The following is a 25,084-nucleotide window of genomic DNA, read 5'->3' on the forward strand; positions in this document are numbered from 1 at the left end:
ATCTGAGATTCTAGACCAGAGGTCTAGACCCAAAATGTCAGCTTTCCTGCTCCTCTGATGCTGCTTGGCCTGCTGTGTCCATCCAGCTCTACATCTTGTTACCTGTGAAGTTGAACTGATTGGAGGAGAGATAGGCCTCTCTTGCTCAGTATCATACTTGAAATGATAAAACTGAATTATAAAAAAATCCAAATTTTATCTTAGAACAAACTGGAGTATGGACTTAGAACCTTCAATAGCTGGATATTCAACCATTGAGTAACCTGTATGGCTTCTGTTCTGAATATTATAAATTTTGGGCTGTATGTCTCCTTTGGACTTTCCGAATTAAAAATAAGCAATACAATAGATATTTACAAGAGTGAATAGATAACACAATGTTTATTTCCTAAAGTTTACATATACAAATCACTGATAAAGAAAATCAGCTTGAAAGTGTCTTCAGACAGGAATTGCTCCATGCCCATCCTACACACAACCAGAAGTGTACATTTTGTTTACTGCAAATGAATAGTCTTTGATGTCATCTTTTCATAATACCAACCCATCGAAGCTATACTGAACATGTGACCAAGTAGACAACAACTTGGTTTGAACTCTCCTCCAAATATTGACATCCTTATGATTTTGGGGGTCAGCCTAATTAGTATGGCCAGGTCCTGTGCAAGCTCAAAACTTTCTGCATGTTACCAAGTGAGTAACCCTGATAAAGGTCCCCCATTTAATTTTATAAATTGTGGGAGCCACTTCAGTAGAATAAAATCCCAACAATGTCTGTGTGACTTTTCATCCAAGGTTTCCTCAAAATGTTTTCACTAAGGCTTCAACTATCAAAATACTGAAATACGTTTTGACATCAGTATATCTATAGGGTATGATTAGACTTAAAATGTCTCTAGCAATGGCAAGTGCAATATTGCTGAAGTTTAGTGCACTCAAATTGGAAAGGCATTTAGCTGAAGATAAAGCTGGAAAAAAGATCCAAATCAAAATCCACAAGTGGATGAAGAAATTACATATTACATTGGATATATGGCATTGAAACAGGCCATTCGGTCGAACACGTCTATGCTGACATTTATCCCACTGGAGTCTCATCTTTCTCCACCTCACAATTATTGCAATTTCCTTTTTCATCATATGCTTACCAAGCTTCTCAATAAATGCATTTTTTCTATTTCCTTTAACCAGTAGTGTTAACCCACTTACGGTAAAATGTTTCTTCTGAAATTCCTGTTAATTTTTTGAGATTATCTTGTACGAATTCTCATAGAATCCCTAGTGTGGAAGCAAGCTATTCGGCCTATCAAGTCCACAATGTCCCCTGAAGAGCAGTCCACCCAGATCCACCTCTCTACCCTATCCCTGCAGCTGTGCATTTCCCATGGTTAATCCATCTAGTCTGCACATCCCTATGAGCAATTTAGCATGCCCAATCCACCTCACCTGCACTTCTTTGGACTGTGTCAGAAATCACATGACACCACATTATAGTCCAACAGGTTTATTTGAAATCACAAGCTTTGAGTGCTGGTCCTTTGTCAGGTGACCTAATCGGCACCTCCATATCTTTGGACTGTGGGAGGAAACCACAGCACCCAGAGGAAACCCCCATAGACATGGGGAGAATGTGCAAACTCCACGTAGACAGTCAGCCGAGGGTGGAATTGAACCCCGGTGTTCTGAGGCAGCAGTACTAACCACTGAGCCACTATTATCAAAACCTTTCATCATTCATAACATCTTCATTAGACCACTCTTGCACCTTTTTAAAACAGAAAGAGACCAGCCTGACATTATTTTCATATATATAACTATGTATTTCTAGAATCAGCCTTTAAAACCTTCTCTACACCTTCTCCAATGTGTTACACCTCTTTTCTAAAATGGTGACCGGAACTGCACACAGCATTCTTAAGTGTGATCCAACCAGGGCTGGATGCACGTTTAGCAGATCTTCCCTATTTTTCCATTTTATCCATCTCTGAATAAAGCCTGGCACTTGGCTTAATCCTGTTATGGCCTTCCTAATCTATGGTGTAATTTTTACCAGTTGGTATATTTGCAGTCCGGGACCCCTTTAATGTCTACGAGTACCCCCTTAGATTTGCAGCTTTGAAGATATAAGTGACCTACCTACTTTTTCTATTGCTTGCACTAGAATGGATGTTTTGGATAGTAATAGAGAGGATGTATTAAAAGTACAAAGTTGCGCAATTGGAATGCATGCTAGGTTGCTGAAAGAAACAAAGGTAGGAGTGGCAGAAACATTGGTCACAATCTTTCAATTGCCATTGGATACACAAGTAGTGTCAGCCGAGTAGAAGGTTACTAATATTACACAACTATGAAAACGGGGGAAAGAGGGATAAACCAGGAAACTAGAATCCAATCACTAACATCTGTAATGGGGAAGTTACTGGAAACTATTAGCATGGATAAAACAAATTTTTAATGAGTCAAAGAGGGTCAGCACAGATTTCCTAACGTTAAATTAAGTTGAATTCCTTTAGTTATGGTTGAATTCTTTGATCAAGTAACAAAAACATTTAAGGTGAACAGTTTCATATGGTTAAAAAAGTATATGGGTTAATTTATGAAGATATGGAAAATAAATGCAAAGAAATCATGCTCATACTTTATAAACGACTGGCATAGTATCACACTGTGTGCTGTAGTATTACAGCACTGTGAAGAATTACTAGACAATTTAGAAAGGGTGCAGAGGACATTTACAAGGACATTACAAAGGATAAAGGATTTTGGTTATATTCAGAGATTGGAAGAGTTAAGACTATACTCCTTGCAACAACTTTCTTCCCCCACTCAAGAATTATCAGGATCTGTAATTCTACCTGAAAGAGGGTGGAAGCTGACAGTATTAATAATTTTAAAAAGGAGTTGACATGCATTTGAGGCTGAGGAACTCACAAAATTACATACAAAAAGCAGGAATTTGAGATTAAGCAGGATTGTTCTTCCAGAGTATCAGCAGAGGCATTATAGGTTGAATGCCCCCCTTTTGTACTAATTCTATGTTCAGTACTGCAAAGCAGCAATTTCTAATTTGAAACGAAGAAAAATTGATACAGAAAACCTGAAATAAAAACAAAATATTGGGAATAGGCTAAACCTGGCCCATATTTTGTTTCCTTTTACAGTTTTGTTTCTCTCTCGTGATTCACATTTTCACTAGACAGATTTTGCTTCTTTGCCTGATCCTTTGGTTTTGCAATGCCAACTCTTTGATAATTCAATCTCCTTCATCTTGCACGTTATCACAGACTTTCCCTTTTTCCCCATTCTGTCCTGTTTTACATGCTTAAAAATTGTTACATTTCTAACTTTTCCCAGCCCTAAAGAACAATCATTGACTTGAAATGTTAACTGTTTCTCTCTACACAATGCTGCTAGACCTGCTGAGTATTTCCAGTATTTTCTATTTTGACATCTATTCTGAGCTTGTAAACAAGGCGATGCCAATGGAAATGCCAAAGACACTGGAATAACAGCCCTTCTTCAGTTCCACACATGCATAAAACTCCAGCCATCACGAAGAAGCTAATCAGAAATTGCTGGTAAAACTCAGCAGATCTAGCAGCATCTGTGGGGACAAAACAGAGTTTGAGTTTTGGTAAAGAGTTAATCTCTTAGACCTGGGGCAAATTCAATGTATCATAGAAGAAACACCACCTTTCAAATATTCATTACTGAATGTTTTTTCAGCTTTGACTACTTGGGTAAAATAGGAAGGGAGACAATTAAACTGTCCTCAATTTTATTAGAAACCTGGCAAAATGTGACGGTGTGGGAAAGAAGTGGTGATGCCACTGGCTTAGCAATCCAGAGGTCTTGGCTATCACTCTGCAAGCAAGGGTTCACAGCCCACCATGGCAGCTGGTGGAATTTAAATTTATAAAATCTGAAATTGAAAACTTGTCTCGATAACAGTGACCATGAAACTATTCATTGTTGAATGGTTCACTAAAGTCCTTTTAGGGATCCTTACTAGGTCTGCTCGACCTATGATTTCAGACCAGGAATATGGTTGACTGTCAAATGCCCTCCAAAATGGTCTAGCAAGTTCAATGGTAATTAGGGATGGGTAAAAAAATGCTTGCTTTTCCAGCAACGTCCTCAACTCATGAAAGAATGATTTAAGAATTGTGAGAGATATACTGAACAGCACAGAAAATGGCTTTCTAAACTTGCTTTATTCCAAGGGAGAACATTTTTGAGTTTTGTAAAGCATTTTTTAGTCATTAGCGGCTCTTGATCTGGTGTTGAGGTCAGCTTATCACACAGGAAGCATTCTATGCTGCCTTAAGTGCAATTTTTCCTATTGCATATTGGTACCAGGATGTGAGGTCAATCTGCTGACATTTCTTTATAAAGATTCTGCCAAGACTAACTAACATTTCCATCATTTTCCTATGTCCCTTCCTGCATTTCTCAACAGTACTCCTGAAAACTGAAAAAAAAAAACAATTTGAAGAATATGACATTGACAGACTTGGGAAGGAGATTGGGGATCCATATCTCTAGCTGGTTTGCCAGTATAAACAGATAAAAGCTGTTGTATGAAAACCAAATGTTCAAAACAAAGACACTGAATTCCTTGAGCCTGCATGAGACGGTCCAGAAGCACAATCCCACCTGGACAGAAAGTGTGGCAGGACGTGGTGATGCCAGGTCGCTGCTGAAGCTCTTACAGCAAAATGTCTACCTACCCCTGAATGTCTTTGCAATGAAAAAAATCTGTATACTAAGTTATCAATTTTTCTGGATTTCTGGCAGCTCTCACCTCCTGAACTCCAAGTGCATTAAACTCTATACTATGGAGCAACAAACTGGGGCCTATTACAGTGTTTTTGATTTGGACAATGCCTTGGAAGACATCAGAAAATCTCAGGATTTTTAACTGAAACTCTGATGCAATGGTCTGATTCTACACTTGATAAAATTCTTAAATTGGTCCCACAGGTTTTGCTCTGAAATGTCTCTTTGAAAGCAAGTTCCAAAAAGGTGTGGATAAGGATACGGACACCTAATAAATATATTCAAAACTATCTTAACCAACAAACTGTAGTGCATCAGCACCTCCTTCAAGTGGCACACCGCAACACCCATTCCCTTAAGGTTAAAGAATGGATAGGAGATTGAGGTGATTAAAGGACTAAAGTTTTTATCCAAAATTTTTTATGTTGTGTGTAACGAGTAGGGGAAAAAGGGAACAGGACAAGATCTCAGGTACTATGGCTACACTGGTGATGTAACAGATGGAGGAGTTTTACAACTTTTCCTGCATCTTGTATATTTGAATGGAGTCTCTCCTGCATGGACATTCTGATGGCTCAATACATCATGCACATGATTTGTGTGTACACTTGAAGCCCTTCTCACACCCGGTATGTTTGTGCGGTCCTCTTCTTTGAATGCAACCTGTTGCTGGATAAGATTGGATGAGTTCTTGAAAACCTTTCCACATCCAACACAGTGATAAGGGCTGTCACTTGTATTGGTGTGATGTGTCACCAGAATACTGGAGCCCTTGAACCTCTTTTCACAAGCAGAGCATAAATATGGCTTCTCTTCTGTGTGCGTATGATCATGCTTCACGTGGGACGATTGCTGGTTGAACTCCTGCCTGCGTGTGGATACCTGATATGGCTTCTTGACCATATGTATACGCTTGTGGATCATTAGGTTGTGAGACTGACGGAACGTTTTGTTGCAGAAGGTACATTTATATGGCAGCTCTTTTGTATCAATCCGCTGATGCTTCATTAAACCAGTATCCTGCCTGAACTCCTTCCCATGCTGGAATGTTTTCTCTCCTGCATGTGTGCGACGGTGAGCTACCAAGTGGCGTGACAACTGGAACCCCTTCCCGCATGTTCCACACTTATATGGTCTCTTGTCAGCATGAGTTCGTTTGTGCATCACCAGTGTGGATGATTGACTGAACTCTTTCCCGCATGTTGTGCATTGAAATGGCTTCTCTCCTGTGTGTGTGCGTTGGTGCGACACAAGATGGTGAGAGTAAGTAAATCCTTTGTCACACATGTTACACTTAAATGGTTTCTCACCACTGTGAATGCGTTTGTGCCGGGACAGATTTGATGAGTCATTGAAACTCTTTCCACAGTCAGAGCATTTGAATGGCTTCTCTCCCGTGTGTGTGATCTCATGCTTGCGAAGGCTGGATGGATGATTGAATTCCTTATCACAGACACGGCATTTGAAAGGTTTCTCTCCTGTATGGACCAAGAGGTGCAATTTGAGGTGTGAGTATTTGTTAAAGCTCTTACCACATTCAGAGCAGATAAAGAGTTTCAGTCTATCTCGGGAACGCTGATGACATTCTGGCCCTTTAGAAATGTTCAATGTGGCCCCCTTTTGGCAGATCTCAGTTGACTGAAGAGCAGAATCTGATTCTTGTGTGTTCTCCATTGGTACTGTCAGAATCTCCTAAAATAAGAGATCATGATTATTGTCTTCCACAAATTACAGCAGAATCTAATTGTTACACACTACATATTATAGTGAAACACAATCAATGCATGTTAAGAGAGCTGTCCAATTATTGGGAGAAATCAGACAGGAATGGTCTCTTGTATCAATTGTTTTCTCTATTGATATTTCCCTTTTCTTTTTCCTCCCCCATTCCTCCTCAATAGATTCCTTCTATAGTGTTCTTCTTTTGGCACAGTCATACTCCATTCTGTGATAAATCAAATATCCATTCACCATGCTCGTTTAGTGAAGGCAGCATTTGGTACTCCTACCTTTATTGGTCAATGCATTGAGCAGAGGAGTTAGAATGTCATGTTATGGATGTACAGGACAGTGGTTAGGCCACTTTTGGAATACTGCATTTAATTCTGATATCCCAAAATTAATCTAGTCCTATTTGTTAGCATTTGGCCCATATCGCTCTAAAACCTTCCTATTCATGTACCTATCCAGATGCCTTTTAAATGTTGCAATTGTACCAACATCCACCACTTCCTCTCAACTTAAACCTATGTCCTCTAGTTTTAGACAACTTTACCCTGGGGAAAAGACCTTGGTTATTCACCCTATCCATGCTTGTCATGGTTTTATAAACCCCTCAGCCTCCAAGGAAAATGGCCCCATCCTTTACAGCATCTCCCTACAGCTCAAACCTTCCAACCCTGGCAACATCCTTGCACATCTTTTCTGCACCCTTTCCAGTTTAACAACATCTTTCCTATAGCAGGGAAACCAGAACTGAACACAGTATTCCAATAGTGGCCTATTCAGTGTCCTGTACAGCTGCAACATGACATCCCAAATCCTATACTCAGTGCATTGACCAACAATGGCAAGTGTACCAAATGCCTTCTTCACTACGCTGTCTATCTGAGAGTCCACCTCAAGGCCTCTTTTTTTCACAATACTCCCCAGGGCCCTACCATTAAGTGCATAAGGCCTGCCCTGATTTGCCTTTCCAAAATGCAACACCTCACATTTATCTAAATTAATGGAAGTGTAGTAAATGATGATGGTGGGAGCAAGTTTACAGCGGTAAGAATTAAACAGCTTGCAGTATTGAAAAGAAAATTTCAGTGGACTTTATAGTCATTAATAAGTTAAATAGGACTAATGTGGCAAAACTTTTCTACTTATGGGAGAATTCTAAACTTGAAGCCCTAAGAAAGTTACTGATCAATCTAAGAGGGGAAACAAAGCAGAATCTCCTTTATTCACAGCAGCTTTAACATATAATCTGCTACCATAAGAACTGGCTGAGGCAAACAGATTTGATGCATTCAAAAGATGACTTGGTGGGCAAATTTGCTCGTTCTGCAAGGGAGGCTTTAAACTAGATTGATAGGGGGGTGGGATCCTAAACAGCAGGGAAGCAAGTGCAAGGCTGCAAGGAGATACAGTAATCAGAAATAACAAGTTGAAGAGACAGATCAGGATGGAACAGGACAGGGAGTGGGAAATGTCTGTTGGGTTAAATTGTATCTATTTCAATGCAAGAGGGCTGACAGGTAAGGCTGACGAACTCAGGGCATGGATAGATACGTGGGACTGGGATATTACAGCCATTACAGAAACATGGCTAAGGGAGGGACAGGACTGGCAGCTTAGTGTGCCAGGGTACAGGTGCTTTTGGCAGGACAGAGGTGGAGGAAAGAGGGGAGGGGAGTTGCATTTTTGATTAAGGGGAATGTCACAGCAGTAGTCAGAGATGAAATAACTGAGGGATCATCCAATGAGGCTTTGTGGGTGGAGCTAAGAAATAAGAAAGGGATGGTGACACTATTGGGGTTGTATTATAGGCCCCCAAATAGTCAATGGGAATTAGAGGAACAAATGTGTAGGAAGTTTGGGGAGACTTGCAGGAGCAATAGGGTTGTCATAGAGGGGGATTTTAATTTTCCTAACATAGACTGGGATTGCCATAGTGTTAGGGGCTTAGATGGGTGGAATTTGTTAAATTTGTTCAGGAAAGTTTCCTTAAGCAGTGCATAGAGGGTCCTACTTGGGAAGGGGCAAAACTTTACCTACTCTTGGGAAATAGGGCAGGACAGGTGACTGAGGTGACAGTGGGGGAGCACTTTGGGACCTAAGACCACAGTCCTATTAATTTTAAAATAGTCACAGAAAAAGACAAATCTGGTCCACAGGTTCAAGTTCTAAATTGGGGCAAGGCGAATCTTGATTGAATTAGACAGGAGCTTGCAAGGGTTGATGGAGTAGTTTATTTGCGGGTAAAGCGACCTCTGGCAAGTGAGAGGCCTTTAAAAGTGTGATAGCTAGAATTCAAGATCTTTATGTTCCTGTGAGGGTGAAGGGCAAGGTTGGCAAGAGTAGGGAACCCTGGATGAAATGAGATAGTGAAGCTTTGACCAGAAAAAAGGAGGCATGGCTCAGGAGCAGGCAGCAAGGGATCCCCTGGCAGTAAATAGGCGAAAAGGGGGCATGAAATAGCTTTGGCTGAGAAGATTAAGGTGAATCCAAAGAGATTCTTTAAGTATGTTAAAGGAAAATGAATAACTAGAGACAGAACAGGACCTCTCAAGGACCAAGGTGGACATGTATGTGTGGAACCACAAGAGATGGACGAGGTCCTCAATGAATACTTCTCCTCTGTGTTTACCGTGGAGAAAGAGTTGGGAACTTGGGGAAGTTAGCGGCACTATCTTGGGGACAGTCCATATCACAGTATAGGTGGTGTTGGAAGTATTAGAATGTACGAAGGTGGATAAATCTCCTGGTCCTGACCAGATATATCCAAAAATCCTGCAAGATGCTAGGGAAGAAATTGCGGGGGCCCCTGGCTGATATATTTGCATCATCGTTAGCCACAGGTGAAGTCGCAGAAGACTGAAAGGTAGTGAATGTTGTGCCCTTTTCAAGAAGGGCTACAAAGAAAAACCTGGGAATTATAGATCAGTAAGCATACATCTGTGGTAGGTAGGTTACTTGAGAAGATTCTGAGGAATAAGATTTACATGCATTTGGAAAGACAGGGTTGGATTAGGAGTAGTTAGCATGGCTTTGTGTGCGGGAGATCATGCCTCACAAATTTGTTAGAGTTCTTTGATGAATTGACCAGGAAGGTTGTTGAGGGCTGAGCAGTAAACGTAGTCTATTTGGATTTCAGTAAGGCCTTTGACAAGGTTCCACATGGGAGGCTGCTCTGGAAGGTTAGATCAAATGGAATTCTAGGGAGAGCCGGCAAACTGGATACACAATTCGCTTGATGGTAGGAAGCAGAGGGTAATACTGGAAGGATGCTTGTCTGACTGGAGGCCTGTGACTAGTATTGTGCCTCAGGGGTCAGTGCTGGGCCCATTGCTGTTTGTTATCTATATCGATGATTTGGATGAGAATGTATAAGGCATGATTAGTAAGTTTGTGGATGACACTAAAATAGGCGGTATCGTGGATAGTGAGGAAGGATCGTGGATAATCAGAAATTGCAGCAGGATCTCGATCAGCTGGGGAAGTGGGCCAAGAAATGGCAAATGGAGTTTAATATAGATAAACATGAGGTGTTATATTTGGGAAAGTCAGATCCAGGTGGGAGTTTCATGGTGAATGGTAGGGCCTTAAGGAGTGTACTGGAAGAGAGAGACCTTAGAGTTCAGGTGCAGGGTTCTCTGAAAGTGGAGTCATAGGTCGACAGGGCAGTGAAGAAGACTGTTTGCACACTAGCCTTCATCAGTCAGGGTACTCAGTATAGAAGTTGGGAAGTTATGATGCAGTTGTACATGATGTTGATGAAGCCCCACTTGGAGTATTGTGTTCAGTTTTGGTCACCTTGCTATAGAAAGGATGTTATTAAACTGGAAAGAGTGCAGAAGAAATTTACAAGGATGTTGTCAGGACTCAAAGGACTGGCTTATAGGGGGAGGTTGGACAAGCTAGAACTTTTTTCTTTAGAGCGTAGGAGACTGAGGGGGAATCTTAGAGAAATAGCTAAGATCATGAGAGGCATGGATAGGGTGAATGCACTCAATCTTTTTCTCAGGGTTGGGGAATCGAGGACTAGACGGCATCAGTTTGAGGTAAGAGGGGAAAGAATACATGGGAACCTGAGGAGCAACTTTTTTTTCGCAGAGGGTGGTACGCATATGGAGTGGGCTGCCAGTGGAAGTGGTTGAGGTGGGTACATTAACAACATTTAAAAGGCATTTGGACAAATACATGGATAGGAAAGGGTTAGAAGGATATTGGCCAAGTGCGGGGAAATGGGCTTAGCGTTTTGGTTGACACAGATCAGTTTGGGCCAAAGGGCCTGTCTCCATGCTGTAGGACTTTATGACTCTACATGGCACCTTGAGCCTACTCCCCATCCAGTATGGTGTGGCTGATCTTCTGCCCCAATCCACTTTTTCTTCCAGTCCCCATATCCTTGGCTTGCTGAGAGGCAAAAAAAAATCTATCCCACACTTAAATTTACGAAGGATGGGGATGTTGCTGGCTAGGCCAGCATATGCTGCCAACCCCAAACTGTCCTGGAGATGGTGATCCACATCTTCTGAAGTACAGCATTCCAAGATTCACAACTGAATAAATAACTCATATTCTAGATTTTGTAGTCATAGGAAGCAACCTCTCGAAGTCTACCCTGTCAGAATCTTTTATGTTTCAATAAGATTGCTGCTCATTCTTCCAATCTCGAGAGAATATAGGCCCCATTTACTCAGCCTGTTATCAGAGGACAACCCTGTCATCCAAGGGACCAACTTAATGAATATTCACCGTACTCCAATCAAGGCAACCATATCTTTCCTTCAACGTGGTGCAAAAAACTGCACACAGTACATCAGGTATGGCCTCAGTACAGTTCTTTATAATTGGTGATATCCCTGTTTTAACTATCCCCTGTGATATGACTTTCTAATTGCAGTGGAACCAGCATGCTGACGTGTCACTTGTAAGAACACACAAATGTTTCTCTGAACATCAACATCTAGAAATTTCACAGTTTTAAAAATATAGAACATAGAACATTACAGCACAGTACAGGCCCTTCGGCCCTCGATGTTGCGCCGACCTGTGAAACCAATCTGAAGCCCATCTAACCTACACTATTCCATTATCATCCATATGTTTATCCAGTGACCATTTAAATGCCCTTAAAGTTGGCGAATCTACTACTGTTGCAGGCAGGGCATTCCACGCCCTTACTACTCTCTGAGTAAAGAACCTACCTCTGACATCTGTCCTATATCTATCACCCCTCAATTTAAAGCTATGTCCCCTCCTGCTAGCCATCACCATCCAAGGAGAAAAGCTCTCCCTGTCCACCCTGTAGAGAACTGTACGCAATACTCCAAGTGCGGCCGCACTAGAATTTTGTACAGCTGCAACATGACCTCATGTCTCCGAAACTCAATCCCTCTACCAATAAAACCTAACACACCATACGCCACCTTAACAACCCTATCAACCTGGGTGGCAACTTTCAGTGATCTATGCACATGGACACCGAGATCTCTCTGCTCATCCACACTACCAAGAATCTTACCATTAGCCCAGTACTCTGTATTCCTGTTACTCCTTCCAAAGTGAATCACCTCACACTTTTCCGCATTAAACTCCATTTGCCACCTCTCAGCCCAGCTCTTCAGCTTACCTATGTCCCTCTGTAACCTGCAACATCCTTCCGCACTATCCACAACTCCACCGACTTTGGTGTCATCCACAAATTTACTAACCCATCCTTCTACTCCCTCATCCAGGTCATTTATAAAAATGACAAACAGCAGTGGCCCCAAAACAGATCCTTGTGGTACACCACTAGTAACTGAACTCCAGGATGAACATTTTCCATCAACCACCACCCTCTGTCTTCTTACAGTTAGCCAATTTCTGATCCAAACCGCTAAATCACCCTCAATCTCATGCCTCCGTATTTTCTGCAATAGCCTACCGTGGGGAACCTTATCAAACACTTTACTGAAATCCATATACACCGCTTTACCCTCATCCACCTCTTTGGTCACCTTCTCAAAGAACTCAATAAGGTTTGTGAGGCACGACCTACCCTTCACAAAACCGTGTTGACTATCCCTAATCAAATTATTCCTTTCTAGATGATTATAAATCCTGTCTCTTATAATCCTTTCCAACACTTTATCCACAACCGAAGTAAGGCTCACTGGTCTATAATCACCAGGGTCGTCTCTACTCCCCTTCTTGAACAAGGGGACAACATTTGCTATCCTCCAGTCTTCTGGCGCTACTCCTGTAGATAATGACGACATAAAGATCAAAGCCAAAGGCTCTGCAATCTCCTCCCTAGCTTCCCAGAGAATCCTAGGATAAATCCCATCCAGCCCAGGGGACTTATCTATTTTCACACTTTCCAGAATTGCTAACACCTCCTCCTTATGAACCTCAATCCCGTCTAGTCTAATAGCCTGTATCTCAGTATTCTCCTCGACAACATTGTCTTTTTCCTGTGTGAATACTGACGAAAAATATTCATTTAGCGCCTCTCCTATCTCTTCGGACTCCACGCACAACTTCCCACTACTGTTCTTGACTGGCCCTAATCTTACTCTAGTCATTCTTTTATTCCTGACATACCTATAGAAAGCTTTAGGGTTTTCCTTGATCCTACCTGCTAAAGACTTCTCATGTCCCCTCCTGGCTCTTCTTAGCTCTCTCTTTAGGTCCTTCCTGGCTAACTTGTAACTCTGAAGCGCCCTAACTGAGCCTTCACGCCTCATCTCTACATAAGCCTCCTTCTTCCTCTTGACAAGAGATTCAACTTCTTTAGTAAACCACAGTTCCCTCGCTCGACCACTTCTTCCCTGCCTGACAGGTACATACTTATCAAGGACACGCAGTAGCTTTTCCTTGAACAAGCTCCACATTTCAATTAGGCCCAGCCCCTGCAGTTTCCTTCTCCATCCTATGCATCCTAAATCTTGCCTAATCGCCTCATAATTGCCTTTCCCCCAGTTATAACTCTTGCCCTGCGGTATATACCTATCCCTTTCCATCGCTAAAGTAAACGTAACCGAATTGTGGTCACTATCACCAAAGTGCTCACCTACCTCTAAATCTAACACCTGGCCTGGTTCATTACCCAGTACCAAATCCAATGTGGCCTCGCCTCTTGTTGGCCTATCTACATGCTGTGTCAGGAAACCCTCCTGCACACATTGGACAAAAACTGACCCATCTAAAGTACTCAAACTAAAGCGTTTCCAGTCAATATTTGGAAAGTTAAAGTCCCCCATAACAACTACCCTGTTACTTTCGCTCCTATCCAGAATCATCTTTGTAATCTTTTCCTCTACATCTCTGGAACTTTTCGGAGGCCTATAGAAAACTCCCAACAGGGTGACCTCTCCTTTCCTGTTTTTAACCTCAGCCCATACTACCTCAGTGGACGAGTCCTCATCAAACGTCCTTTCTGCCACCGTAATACTGTCCTTGACTAACAAAGCCACACCTCCCCCTCTTTTACCACCTTCCCTGATCTTACTGAAACATCTAAACCCCAGAACCTGCAACAACCATTCCTATCCCTGCTCTATCCATGTCTCCGAAATGTCCACAACATCGAAGTCCCAGGTACCAACCCTTTTTTCAGCTGTTTCAGCGGCGGGAGTCCGGGAGGAAGCGCGAGGGCACCCTGGGAAGGTAAGCTTTTTGATTATAAAAGTCTTACCTCGCGTGACTCCATTTTTGCAGCAGCAGTGAGAGGCAGGACCAGGGGGCTGCCGGGAAGGTAAGTTAATCCTTTAAAAACTTACCTCGTGAATAGGCAGAGCGCACACTGAGCAGGAGCGGACACGGGATGGCTGAGTAAGTGAGGTAATATATTTGGGCGATTGCTTTACCCGAAACACTACCTAGGTAGGGTCTCCCACCCATCCTCCTCCTTTAACCAAAAAAAAAAAGGTTCTGAGCGCCGATTTGGTAAGGTTACTAGTTTTTCTTTTTTTTTCAATAGTCTGTTTGGGAATTCAGAACAGTGGGAATGGACGTTAGGGCAGTTGCATGCTCCTGCTGTAGAATGTGGGAGATAAGGGTCACTACTAGTGTCCCCACTGACTTCATCTGCGGGAAGTGCACCCAACTCCAGCTCCTCGGAAACCACGTTAGGGAACTGGAGCTGGAGCTGGATGAACTTCGGATCATTCGGGAGGCTGAGAGGGTAATTGAGAGGAGTTACAGGGAGGTAGTTACACCTCAGGTACAGGAAAAAGGTAGATGGGTTACAGTCAGGGGACGGAAAGGGAACAGGCTGACAGTGCAGGGATCCCCTGTGGCCGTTCCCCTCAATAACAAGTATACCGTTTTGGATACTGTTGGGGGGGGGGGAAGAGACTTACCAGGGGTAAGCCATGGGGTACAGGTCTCTGGCACAGAGTCTGTCCCTGTTGCTCAGAAGGGAAGGGGGGAGAGGAGGAGAGCATTAGTCATTGGGGACTCCATAGTTAGGGGGACAGATAGGAGATTCTGTGGGAACGAGAGAGACTCACGGTTGGTGTGTTGCCTCCCAGGTGCCAGGGTCCGTGATGTATCGGATTATGTTTTCGGGATCCTTAAGGAGGAGGGGGAGCAGCCCCAAGTCATGGTCCACATAGGCACCAATGACATAGGTAGGAAAAGGGATGGGGATGTAAGGCAGAAATTCAAAGAGCTAGGGTGGAAGCTTAGAGCTCGAACAAACAGAGTTGTTATCTCTGGTTTGTTACCCGTGCCACATGCTAGCGAGGCGAGGAATAGGGAGAGAGAGCAGTTGAACACATGGCTACAGGGATGGTGCAGGAGGGAGGGATTCAGATACCTGGATAATTGGGGCTCATTCTGGGGTAGGTGGGACCTCTACAAACGGGATGGTCTACACCTGAACCAGAGGGGTACCAATATCCTGGGGGGAAAATTTGCTAATGCTCTTCGGGAGGGTTTAAACTAATTCAGCAGGGGGATGGGAACCTGAATTGTAGCTCCAGTGTACAGGAGGTTGAGAGTAGTGAGGTCATGTATAAGGTTTCAAGGTCGCAGGAGTGTACTGGCAGGCAGGAAGGTGGTTTGAAGTGTGTCTACTTCAACACCAGGAGCATCCGGAATAAGGTGGGTGAACTTGCAACTTGTTTTTCCATTCTTAACTACCAAAGTGAATAATTTCACACTTTCCCATATTAACAAAATCTCCAGCTATGTTAATATATTACTCTTTGAACCCATCATCTTAAATACTGGTCTCTTATGTGGCACTTCATTAAATGCCTTTTGGAAATTCAAGTATACTATTTCTTTCCCTTTATTTACCATTCTTGTTACAACTTCATAAAACTCCAAAAATTTGAAAAGACAAATTTCCTATTGCATAACCACACTGACTATCTAATTATACTTTCACTTTAAAGCTTGTATAAGAATAGATACCAGGAGTTTTCCAGTTACTGATGAAAGGCCTACAGTTTTCGGTTTTCTCTTTCCCTCCTTTCTTGAATAGCGAATGTTAAAGGTGTTAACTTCCAAACTGCTGAGACTATTCCAGAATGGAGGGAATTCTGAAAAAAAGGTCAGCAGAAACAAATAATGTTGACAATTTGTTTTCATAACGTTTAAGTTCAGAAGTTGGCAAGTTAAAAGCTAAATCAAGTAGAGATCCCCTTCAAAAGACATTTTAGAATTACTGAACAACTACAATCTGAGGAATTTTGGAAAACCGTAAACAATGCATCAGCTACTTGGCTGTGGCTGCCGATTTTACAGCCTTAGGTTGGAGGTCATCTGGTTATGGGACATTGTCAGCTTTTAATCCCTTAAGTTTTTCCAATAATGTTTCTCTACTGATACCCAAAAGGCCTGCCCAATGTCTCCATTTTTTCCTAATTATGTTCAACAAATTTCTTTTTGTTCACTCTCTTCAAAACTATCTCAATTCCTACTCTTTCTGTCCAGCTAATACTTTCCATTCTCTTCCAAACACACATTTCAAAGCTATTTAGCAAGTTAGTCTTCTCTTTTTGTAGGTCCAAATCATACATCCAAAACAGTAGTCAAAATCCATAACTTCATACATTGAGTTTTGAATAGTGTATTAAGCTTTCTGGGTAGTAATTTTTCAAACTAAATACAGGCCTTTCCATTGCTATTGTTGCTCTTGTTTCTTTGCTGCACCATGCATCAACAGACTTAATGCTTCCCAAGTATTGGTAGTCAACTGTCAGTCATCACCTAATTGGTACATTCCCCATGGCAACTCATCCACCAATCACAGCTCCTGCCAATTAATCAATACTCTTCTTGTACAGTATAAAATGTTTCTAACCTTTACATTCTTGAAAATATCGTGTACGACAAGTAGCTTCAACAAAATGTCTTTTTTTTCAGCAACGTTCAAGTTCTGCACTACCAAATAACTATTAGTTAATTTATTTTGCTTCATGTAATACCTCATGTATTTAAATACTTTAAACACTTTTGTTTAATTGGATCCTATTTTCTAGTTCACTGTCACTGTTAAATTCTCTGTTCCTTTTTGATCCACCACACCTATTTTTATCCAAATCACCTCATTGTTTTTCAACTTTCCACTTGAGAGTTCCAAATTTCTCTTCACATGACATCTCATCCCTGCTTTTGGTTTAAAGCTCTATCCACAGCTGAACAATTCACTGAGACACTGGTCTCAGCCCGGTGTAAGCACTGGTACTAATAATTCAAAACTGTTTTTTTTCTCAACCACTCTTTGAATCGTGCTCAATTCTCTAATCTGCTTGATCCTGTGTTAATTGGCATATAGCTTAGTTAACAATCCAGAGATCATCACATATGAAGTTTTCTCTTTTCATTTGGGAGCCAATTCCTTAAACTCTCTCAGCAAAACATCATTCCTCTTTCTACCAATGTAGCTGCTTCTTACATAGGCCATGACAATTAGATTCCCCCCTTCCCACTCCAAGATTGTCTGCAGCCATAAGACGCTTTTAAACATAAGGCAATAACCAGGCATTACATTCATTGGAACACCCAGTTCCAACTGCAGAGAATATTATCCATATTGCTGACCATTGATTTCACCATCACTTCTGCATTCCTCCAATTTAATGGTTTGCTGCACCACGGTGCTTTGATCAGTTTGCCCAGCTATACTCCAGCACTTGGTTTCATCCACACAGGTAGCAATTCTTCAAATATATTATTAAAGTCTAATATTCCTGCACGTTTTCAACCAGGATCCCGATACTCACCTGACTCAGATGCACACCGTTCTATCCTAGATTGTTGACCCTAGGCTAAACTTCTTAACCTAAAAGGTTTGACTGTTTCCTAGAACAATGTGCCCAGGTTACTCTCCCCTTTGTGAAGTTCCATGACATCTGCAGTTCCAGCTCAAGAATTCTGAGTCGCCACAAACTCCCACATGCTTCAGTTAGGCCATTCCACCTCTCCTCCCATGGCATCTATCCTTACTTATTAACGGGATTATTGATAAAGTTACTGGACCAAATTCCTGGAATGTCTAAACAAATTCACGGAGGCAACATCACTACTAGGAATCCTGCAGCTCTAGAAAGCTCACAATCAAGTTCTCGAGGCAATGAACCACAGTCTTAGCGACATCATCTTTGGCCTAGGAGTTAATTAGTAAAAATATTACTGACAATCTCAAAGTGATAGAAATTTTACAGCACAGAAAGGCGCCCTTTTGTCCACTGTGTCTGCACAGTCTCCAAACAGCCATCTATTTCTAATTCCATTTTTCCAGCACTTGGCTCCTAGCCTTGTATGCTTCGGCATTTCAAATGCTCATTTAAATAGTTAAATCTTTTGAGGGTTTTTGCCTTTATCCTCCTTTCAGGCAGTGAGTTCCAGACACCCAGCACTCTATGGGCAATTTCTAACTCTCTAACCCACCTTCTCTGTACCTTAAAACTGTGCCCCCGGTCCTGACTCCTCTACTCCCTATTATGTCTGTCCCTCGAAACCTTGTACCCCCTTAAAATGGATCCTCCCTCAGCCTTCTCTATTCTACAGAAATTAACCCCAATCAATCTAGTCTCTCTTCATAGCTAAATAGCTCCAGCCCAGGCAACATCCTGGTGAATCCCTTCTGCACCCTCTCTAGTGTAATTATATCCATCCTGTGACAACCAGACTGCTCACAGTACTCCAGCTATGGCCTAACTAACATTATATACAGCTCCATCATAATCTGCTTCCTCTTGTATTTAATGCCTTGATTAAGAAAGGCAGGTATCCCATATGCCTTCTTCACCACTTTATCCACCTGTCCTACTGCCTTCAAAGACACGCACACCAAGGTCCCTCTGTACTTCCTAGGACCCAATAGACAGCATGTACTCCCTCGGCTTTTTAGTCTTCCCAAAATGCATCATCTCACACTTTGGAGGATTAAATTTCATTAGCCACTGTTCAGCTTATCTGACCAGTCCATCCATATCTTCCTGTATCCTAAAGCTTTCCTTCTCTATTTACTGACCATACCTCCTACACTCATGTCTGGATCATTGATCTACACAACAAACAGAAAAAGACCCACCACTGAACTCAGTGGTACGGCACTGGACACAAGTTTCCACTCACAAAAGTACCCTTCAACCATCATAGAGATTTATTGAGAGACCCAACAGTCTGGTAGCATCCAAGGAGAGAAGAGAGTTAATATTGAGTGTAGTGATCCTTCGACACTAGCCTGTGGACTTAAAATGTTAACTCTACTTTCTCTCCACAGATGCTGCCAGATCCCAAGTTTCTCCAGCAATTTCTGTTTTTGTTTGCCTCAGGAATCTAACATTTGCAGTTCTTTGTTTTACTTCAACAATCACTTTCTGCTTCCTACTACTAAGTCGGTTTTGGGTTTGAATTATACAAACTGTCCTGGATTGCATGGGCTCTTTGCTTCTTAACCAGCCTGTTATAAGAGACCTTATCAAAAGCTTAACTGATGTCCATGTAGACCACATTAACTGCCCTACCCTCATCTGCATGCCAAATCACCACCTCAAAATATTTACTTAGATTTGTTAGACATGATTTGATTTGTTCATCACATTACGTGAGATAACAAGGTGCAGAGCTGGATGAACACAGCAGTCCAAGCAGCATCAGAGGAGCAGGAAGGCTGACGTTTCGGGCCTAGACCCTTCTTCAGAAATGGGGGTGGGGAAGGGGGTTCTGAAATAAATAGGGAGAGATGGGGAGGCGGATAGAAGATGGATAGAGGAAAAGATAGGTGGAGAGGAAACAGACAGGTCAAAGAGGCGGGGATGGAGCCAGTAGAGGTGAGTGTAGGTGGGGAGTTAGGGAGGGGATAGTTCAGTCCAGGGAGGACGGACAGGTCAAGGGGGCGGTATGAGGTTAGTAGGTAGGAGATGGGGGTGGGAGGAGGGGATAGGTGGGAGGAAGGGACGAGCTGGGCTGGTTTTGGGATGCGGTAGGGGGAGGGGAGATTTTGAAGCTTGTGAAGTCCACATTGATACCATTGGGCTGCAGGGTTCCCAAGCGGAGTATGAGTTGCTGTTCCTGCAACCTTTGGGGAGCATCGTTGTGGCACTGCAGGAGGCCCAGGATGGACACGTCGTCTGAGGAATGGGAGGGGGAGTTGAAATGGTTCGCGACTGGGAGGTGCAGTTGTTTATTGCGAACCAAGCGTAGGTGTTCTGCAAAGCGGTCCCCAAGCCTCCGCTTGGTTTCCCCAATGTAGAGGAAGCCACAACGGGAACAGCGGATGCAGTATACCACATTAGCAGATGTGCAGGTGAACATCTGCTTGATGTGGAAAGTCTTCTTGGGGCCTGGGATGGGGGTAAGGGGGGAGGTGTAGGGGCAGGTGTAGCATTTCCTGCGGTTGCAGGGAAAAGTGCCGGGTGTGGTGGGGCTGGAGGGGAGTGTGGAGCAGACAAGGGAGTCCCGGAGAGAGTGGTCCCTCCGGAAAGCAGATAAGGGTGGGGAGGGAAAAGTGTCTTTGGTGGTGGGGTCGGATTGCAGATGGCGGAAGTGTCGGAGGATGATGCGTTGGATCCGGAGGTTGGTGGGGTGGTATGTGAGGACGAGGAGGATTCTGTTTTGGTTGTTATTGCGGGGAGGGGGTGTGAGGGATGAGTTGCAGGAAATGCGGGAGACATGGTCGAGGGCATTCTCAACCACTGGGCGGGGCAAGTTGTCCTCATTTTTCAAGGACTGCATCTGAGATGTACGGGAGTGGAATGCCTCATCCTGGGAGCAGAGGCGAAGGAATTGGGAATAGGGGATGGCATTTTTGCAGGAAGGTGGGTGGCAGGAGGTGTATTCTAGGTAGCTGTGGGAGTCGGTGGGCTTGAAATGGATATCAGTTTCTAGGTGGTTGCCAGAGATGGAGACAGAGGGGTCCAGGAAGGAGAGAGAGGTATTGGAGATGGTCCAGGTGAACTTAAGTTTGGGGTGGAAGGTGTTGGTGAAGTGGATGAACTGTTCGAGCTCCTCGTGGGAGCACGAGGCAGCGCTGACACAGTTATCAATGTAACGGAGGAAGAGGTGGGGTTTAGGGCCAGCGTAGGTACGGAAGAGGGATTGTTCCACGTAACCTACGAAGAGGCAGGCATAGCTTGGGCCCATGCAGGTACCCATGGCTACCCCCTTTGTCTGTAGGAAGTGGGAGGAATTGACAGAGAAGTTGTTGAAGGTGAGGACGAGTTCAGCTAAGCGGATGAGGGTGTCAGTGGAGGGGGACTGGTCGGGCCTGCGGGACAGGAAGAAGCGGAGGGCCTTTAGGCCATCTGTATGGGGAATGTAGGTGTATAGGGACTGGACGTCCATGGTAAAGATGAGGTGTTGGGGACCAGGGAATTAGAAGTTCTGGAGGAGGTGGAGGGCATGGGTGGTGTCACGGACATAGGTAGGGAGTTCCTGGACCAAGGGGGAGAAAATGGAGTCAAGATAGGTGGAGATAAGTTCGGTGGGGCAGGAGCAGGCGGAGACAATGGGTCAACCAGGGTAGTCAGGTTTGTGGATTTTGGGAAGGAGATAGAAGCCGGCGGTGCGGGGTTGGGGAACGATGAGGTTGGAGGCTGTGGGTGGAAGGTCACCTGAGGTGATGAGGTTGTAGATGGTTTGGGAGATGATGGTTTGGTGGTCGGGGGTGGGGTCATGATCAAGGGGGCGGTAGGAGGTGGTGTCGAAGAGTTGGTGCTTGGCCTCAGCGATGCAGAGGTCAGTGCGCCATACTACAACTGCGCCTCCCTTGTCCACGGGTTTTATGGTGAGGTTGGGATTGGAGCAGAGGGCTGCACGTTCTGCGGGGGAGAGGTTGGAGTGGGTGAGAGGGGTGGAGAGGTTGAGGCGATTGATATCTCGTAGGCAGTTGGAGATGAAGAGGTCAAGGGAGGATAGGAGGCCTTGGGGTGGTGTCCAGGAGGAGGGGGTGTGTTGGAGATGGGAGAAGGGGTCAGTAGAAGGAGGGTTAGGCTCACGGTTGAAGAAGTAAGTGCGGAGGCGGCGGAAAAACTGCTCTATGTCCAAATGTGACCGGTATTCGTTGATGTGTGGGTGGAGGGGGACAAAGGTGAGCCCTTTACTGAGGACTGACCGTTCGTCCTCTGTAAGGGGGAGGTCTGGGAGGATGGTGAAGACTTGGCAGGGCTGGGTGCTACTGTCTCTTCTGGAGCTGCTGGCTGTGGAGGCGGTGGGCGGAGTGACGTCGGCGTCGGCTGTGGGCAGAGTTGCGTCGGCTGTGGGCAGAGCAGCACCATTCCCGCAGACCTCCCCCTTACGGAGGACGAACGGTCAGTCCTCAGTAAAGGGCTCACCTTTGTCCCCCTCCACCCACAAATCAACGAATACCGGTCACGTTTGGACATACAGCAGTTTTTCCGCCGCCTCCGCCTCCATGCTTACTTCCTCAACCGTGAGCCTAACCACCCCAATTCCTCCCACTTCCTACAGACAAAGGGGGTGGCCAAGGGTAACCGCATGGGCCCAAGCTATGCCTGCCTCTTCGTAGGTTACATGGAACAATCCCTCTTCCGTACCTATACTGGCCCTAAACCCCACCTCTTCCTCCGGTACATTGATGACTGTATCGGCGCTGCCTCGTGCTCCCACGAGGAGCTCGAACAGTTCATACACTTCACCAACACCTTCCACCCCAACCTTAAGTTCACCTGGACCATCTTCAATACCTCCCTGTCTCCATCTCTGGCAACCACCTAGAAACCGATATCCATTTCAAGCTCACCGACTCCCACAGCTACCTAGAATACACCTCCTCCCACCCACCTTCCTGCAAAAATGCCATCCCCTATTCCCAATTCCTTCGTCTCCGCCGCATTTGCTCCCAGGATGAAGCATTCCACTCCCGTACATCTCAGATGTCCTCATTTTTCAAGGACTGCAACTTCCCCCCCTCAGTGGTTGAGAATGCCCTCGACCGTGTCTCCCGCATTTCCAGCAACTCATCCCTCACACCCCCTCCCTGCAATAACAACCAAAACAGAATCCCCCTCGTCCTCACGTACCACCCCACCAACCTCCGGATCCAACGCATCATCCTCCGACACTTCCGCCATCTGCAATCCGACCCCACCACCAAAGACACTTTTCCCTCCCCACCCTTATCTGCTTTCCGGAGGGACCACTCTCTCCGGGACTCCCTTGTCTGCTCCACACTCCCCTCCAGCCCCACCACACCCGGCACTTTTCCCTGCAACCGCAGGAAATGCTACACCTGCCCCTACACCTCCCCCCTTACCCCCATCCCAGGCCCCAAGAAGACTTTCCACATCAAGCAGATGTTCACCTGCACATCTGCCAATGTGGTATACTGCATCCGCTGTACCCGTTGTGGCCTCCTCTACATCGGGGAAACCAAGCGGAGGCTTGGGGACCGCTTTGCAGAACACCTACGCTCGGTTCGCAATAAACAACTGCACCTCCCAGTCGCGAACCATTTCAACTCCCCCTCCCATTCCTCAGACGACATGTCCATCCTGGGCCTCCTGCAGTGCCACAATGATGCCACCCGAAGGTTGCAGGAACAGCAACTCATATTCTGCTTGGGAGCCCTGCAGCCCAATGGTATCAATGTGGACTTCACAAGCTTCAAAATCTCCCCTACCCCTACCGCATCCCAAAACCAGCCCAGCTCGTCCCCGCCTCCCTAACCTGTCCTTCCTCCCACCTATCCCCTCCTCCCATCCCCTACCTACTAACCTCATACCACCCCCTTGACCTATCCCCTCCCTACCTCCCCACGTACACTCACCTCTACTGGCTCCATCCCCGCCTCTTTGACCTGTCTGTCTCCTCTCCACCTATCTTTTCCTCTATCCATTTTCTATCTGCCTCCCCGTCTCTCCCTATTTATGTCAAAACCCCCTTCCCTTCCCCCATTTCTGAAGAAGGGTCTAGGCCCAAAACGTCAGCCTTCCTGCTCCGCTGATGCTGTGTTCATCCAGCTCTGCACCTTGTTATCTCAGATTTTCCAGCATCTGCAGTTCCTGCTATCGCTACTCATTACATGTATTTTGTTACAAAAACAGTGAAAAGTGTTGTATAATGTCATCACTCACACGATCACCCCTCTTTCAAGGCTATGCTGACCATCCTTGATTAATCCTTGCCTCTCCAAGTAGAAATTAATTTTCCCTCAATTTTTTTCTAAATTTCCCTACTACTCATGTTAGCTTCACTGACCTGTGTTTTCCTAATTTATTCCTACCACCCTTCTTGAATAATGGTACATTAGCATGTCCTCCAGTCCTCTGGCACTCTTCTGCTGGCCAGAGACGATTAAAAATGATTGACAGAGCCTCTGCAATCTCTTCCTTTGACTCCCTCAACAGCCTTGGTGCCCCTCATCCATGCCTGGGAATTTATCACTTTCAAGCCTGCTAAGATCACGAATATCTTCTCCCTCTCAATGCGAATTTATTCAAGTATATCTCAGTCCTCCTTCCCTGATTTGTGGACCTACAATGTCCTTTTGTATTGTGAATTATGTGTATTGTGATAAAAGCCCAACTAATCTGTGCAAAAATTGGGAGCTGAGTAAAAACTGGCCGTTCTTTAAGTAAAAATTGGGAGCAGTGGTGTTAGTACAGACATATTTAACTAAATTATCCAGAGAACTCGGGCATTGCCCCGAGATCGATCAAGTTGCAGCTGTGCAGTCAGTCGGAGCCTGAACTGAAGGCCTCAAATGGTGAAGGTGATGAGGCCGCAATCTCCCGTGTATTGCGAGGACTGCCTGGGACTTCGGTTTGAGCCATGTGTTCGCGTCTGGCAAAGTTACACCTACTGGGACAAACTGGTGGCAGCGGATCCCGTCCGCGCCGGCCCGGGGCCGATACGATTTAATTTCCCGGCTAAAGTGACCAGAAAGCGGTTAAAATGGCGGAACCAGCAAACTGCCAGATGGTGGAAGAGGAAACCCTGCTTTCCCACTGGCTATTAAAACAAGCAGGTCACAGAGCTCTCGAAGTTAAATTATTTCCTCACCAGTTTGCACCGAGTCTTCACTCACCCGAGAAAGGGCTGCAGCTTCATGGATTTAACATCGACCGCCGACCCCTATCCCCTCGCTTTCCCGTATCGCGCAGGCGCCGGGAGAACTCAGAAAATT

The 25,084-nt window shown here is 44.6% G+C and overlaps 1 protein-coding gene across 6 annotated transcripts; it reads right to left on the minus strand.

Moving 5' to 3' along the window:
- Positions 1-352: 352 nt before the first annotated feature.
- LOC109923086 (zinc finger protein 664-like) lies at positions 353-25,084 on the minus strand. 6 transcript variants are annotated; one of them, XM_048600160.1, is made up of 3 exons: positions 24,986-25,084; positions 15,934-16,028; positions 353-6,471 (listed from the first exon to the last, which is right to left on the minus strand). In XM_048600160.1, the coding sequence occupies exon 3, from the start codon at positions 6,451-6,453 to the stop codon at positions 5,260-5,262; it is 1,194 nt and encodes a 397-aa protein (XP_048456117.1). In that variant the 5' UTR covers positions 6,454-6,471; positions 15,934-16,028; positions 24,986-25,084; the 3' UTR covers positions 353-5,259. The 6 variants fall into 6 exon arrangements, with proteins under 6 accessions (XP_048456117.1, XP_048456093.1, XP_048456101.1 ...); XM_048600136.1 differs by having other exon boundaries at positions 15,901-16,028; XM_048600144.1 differs by having other exon boundaries at positions 15,901-16,028; positions 24,961-25,066.

Source organism: Rhincodon typus, chromosome 1 (assembly GCF_021869965.1).
Source record: "Rhincodon typus isolate 14 chromosome 1, sRhiTyp1.1, whole genome shotgun sequence".
NCBI classification, from domain to species: Eukaryota; Metazoa; Chordata; class Chondrichthyes; order Orectolobiformes; family Rhincodontidae; genus Rhincodon; species Rhincodon typus.

What these genes read in the sequence shown, in the direction of transcription:
- LOC109923086 (XM_048600160.1), bottom strand. Translation starts at nt 6,453, where the DNA reads ATGGAGAACACACAAGAATCAGATTCTGCTCTTCAGTCAACTGAGATC.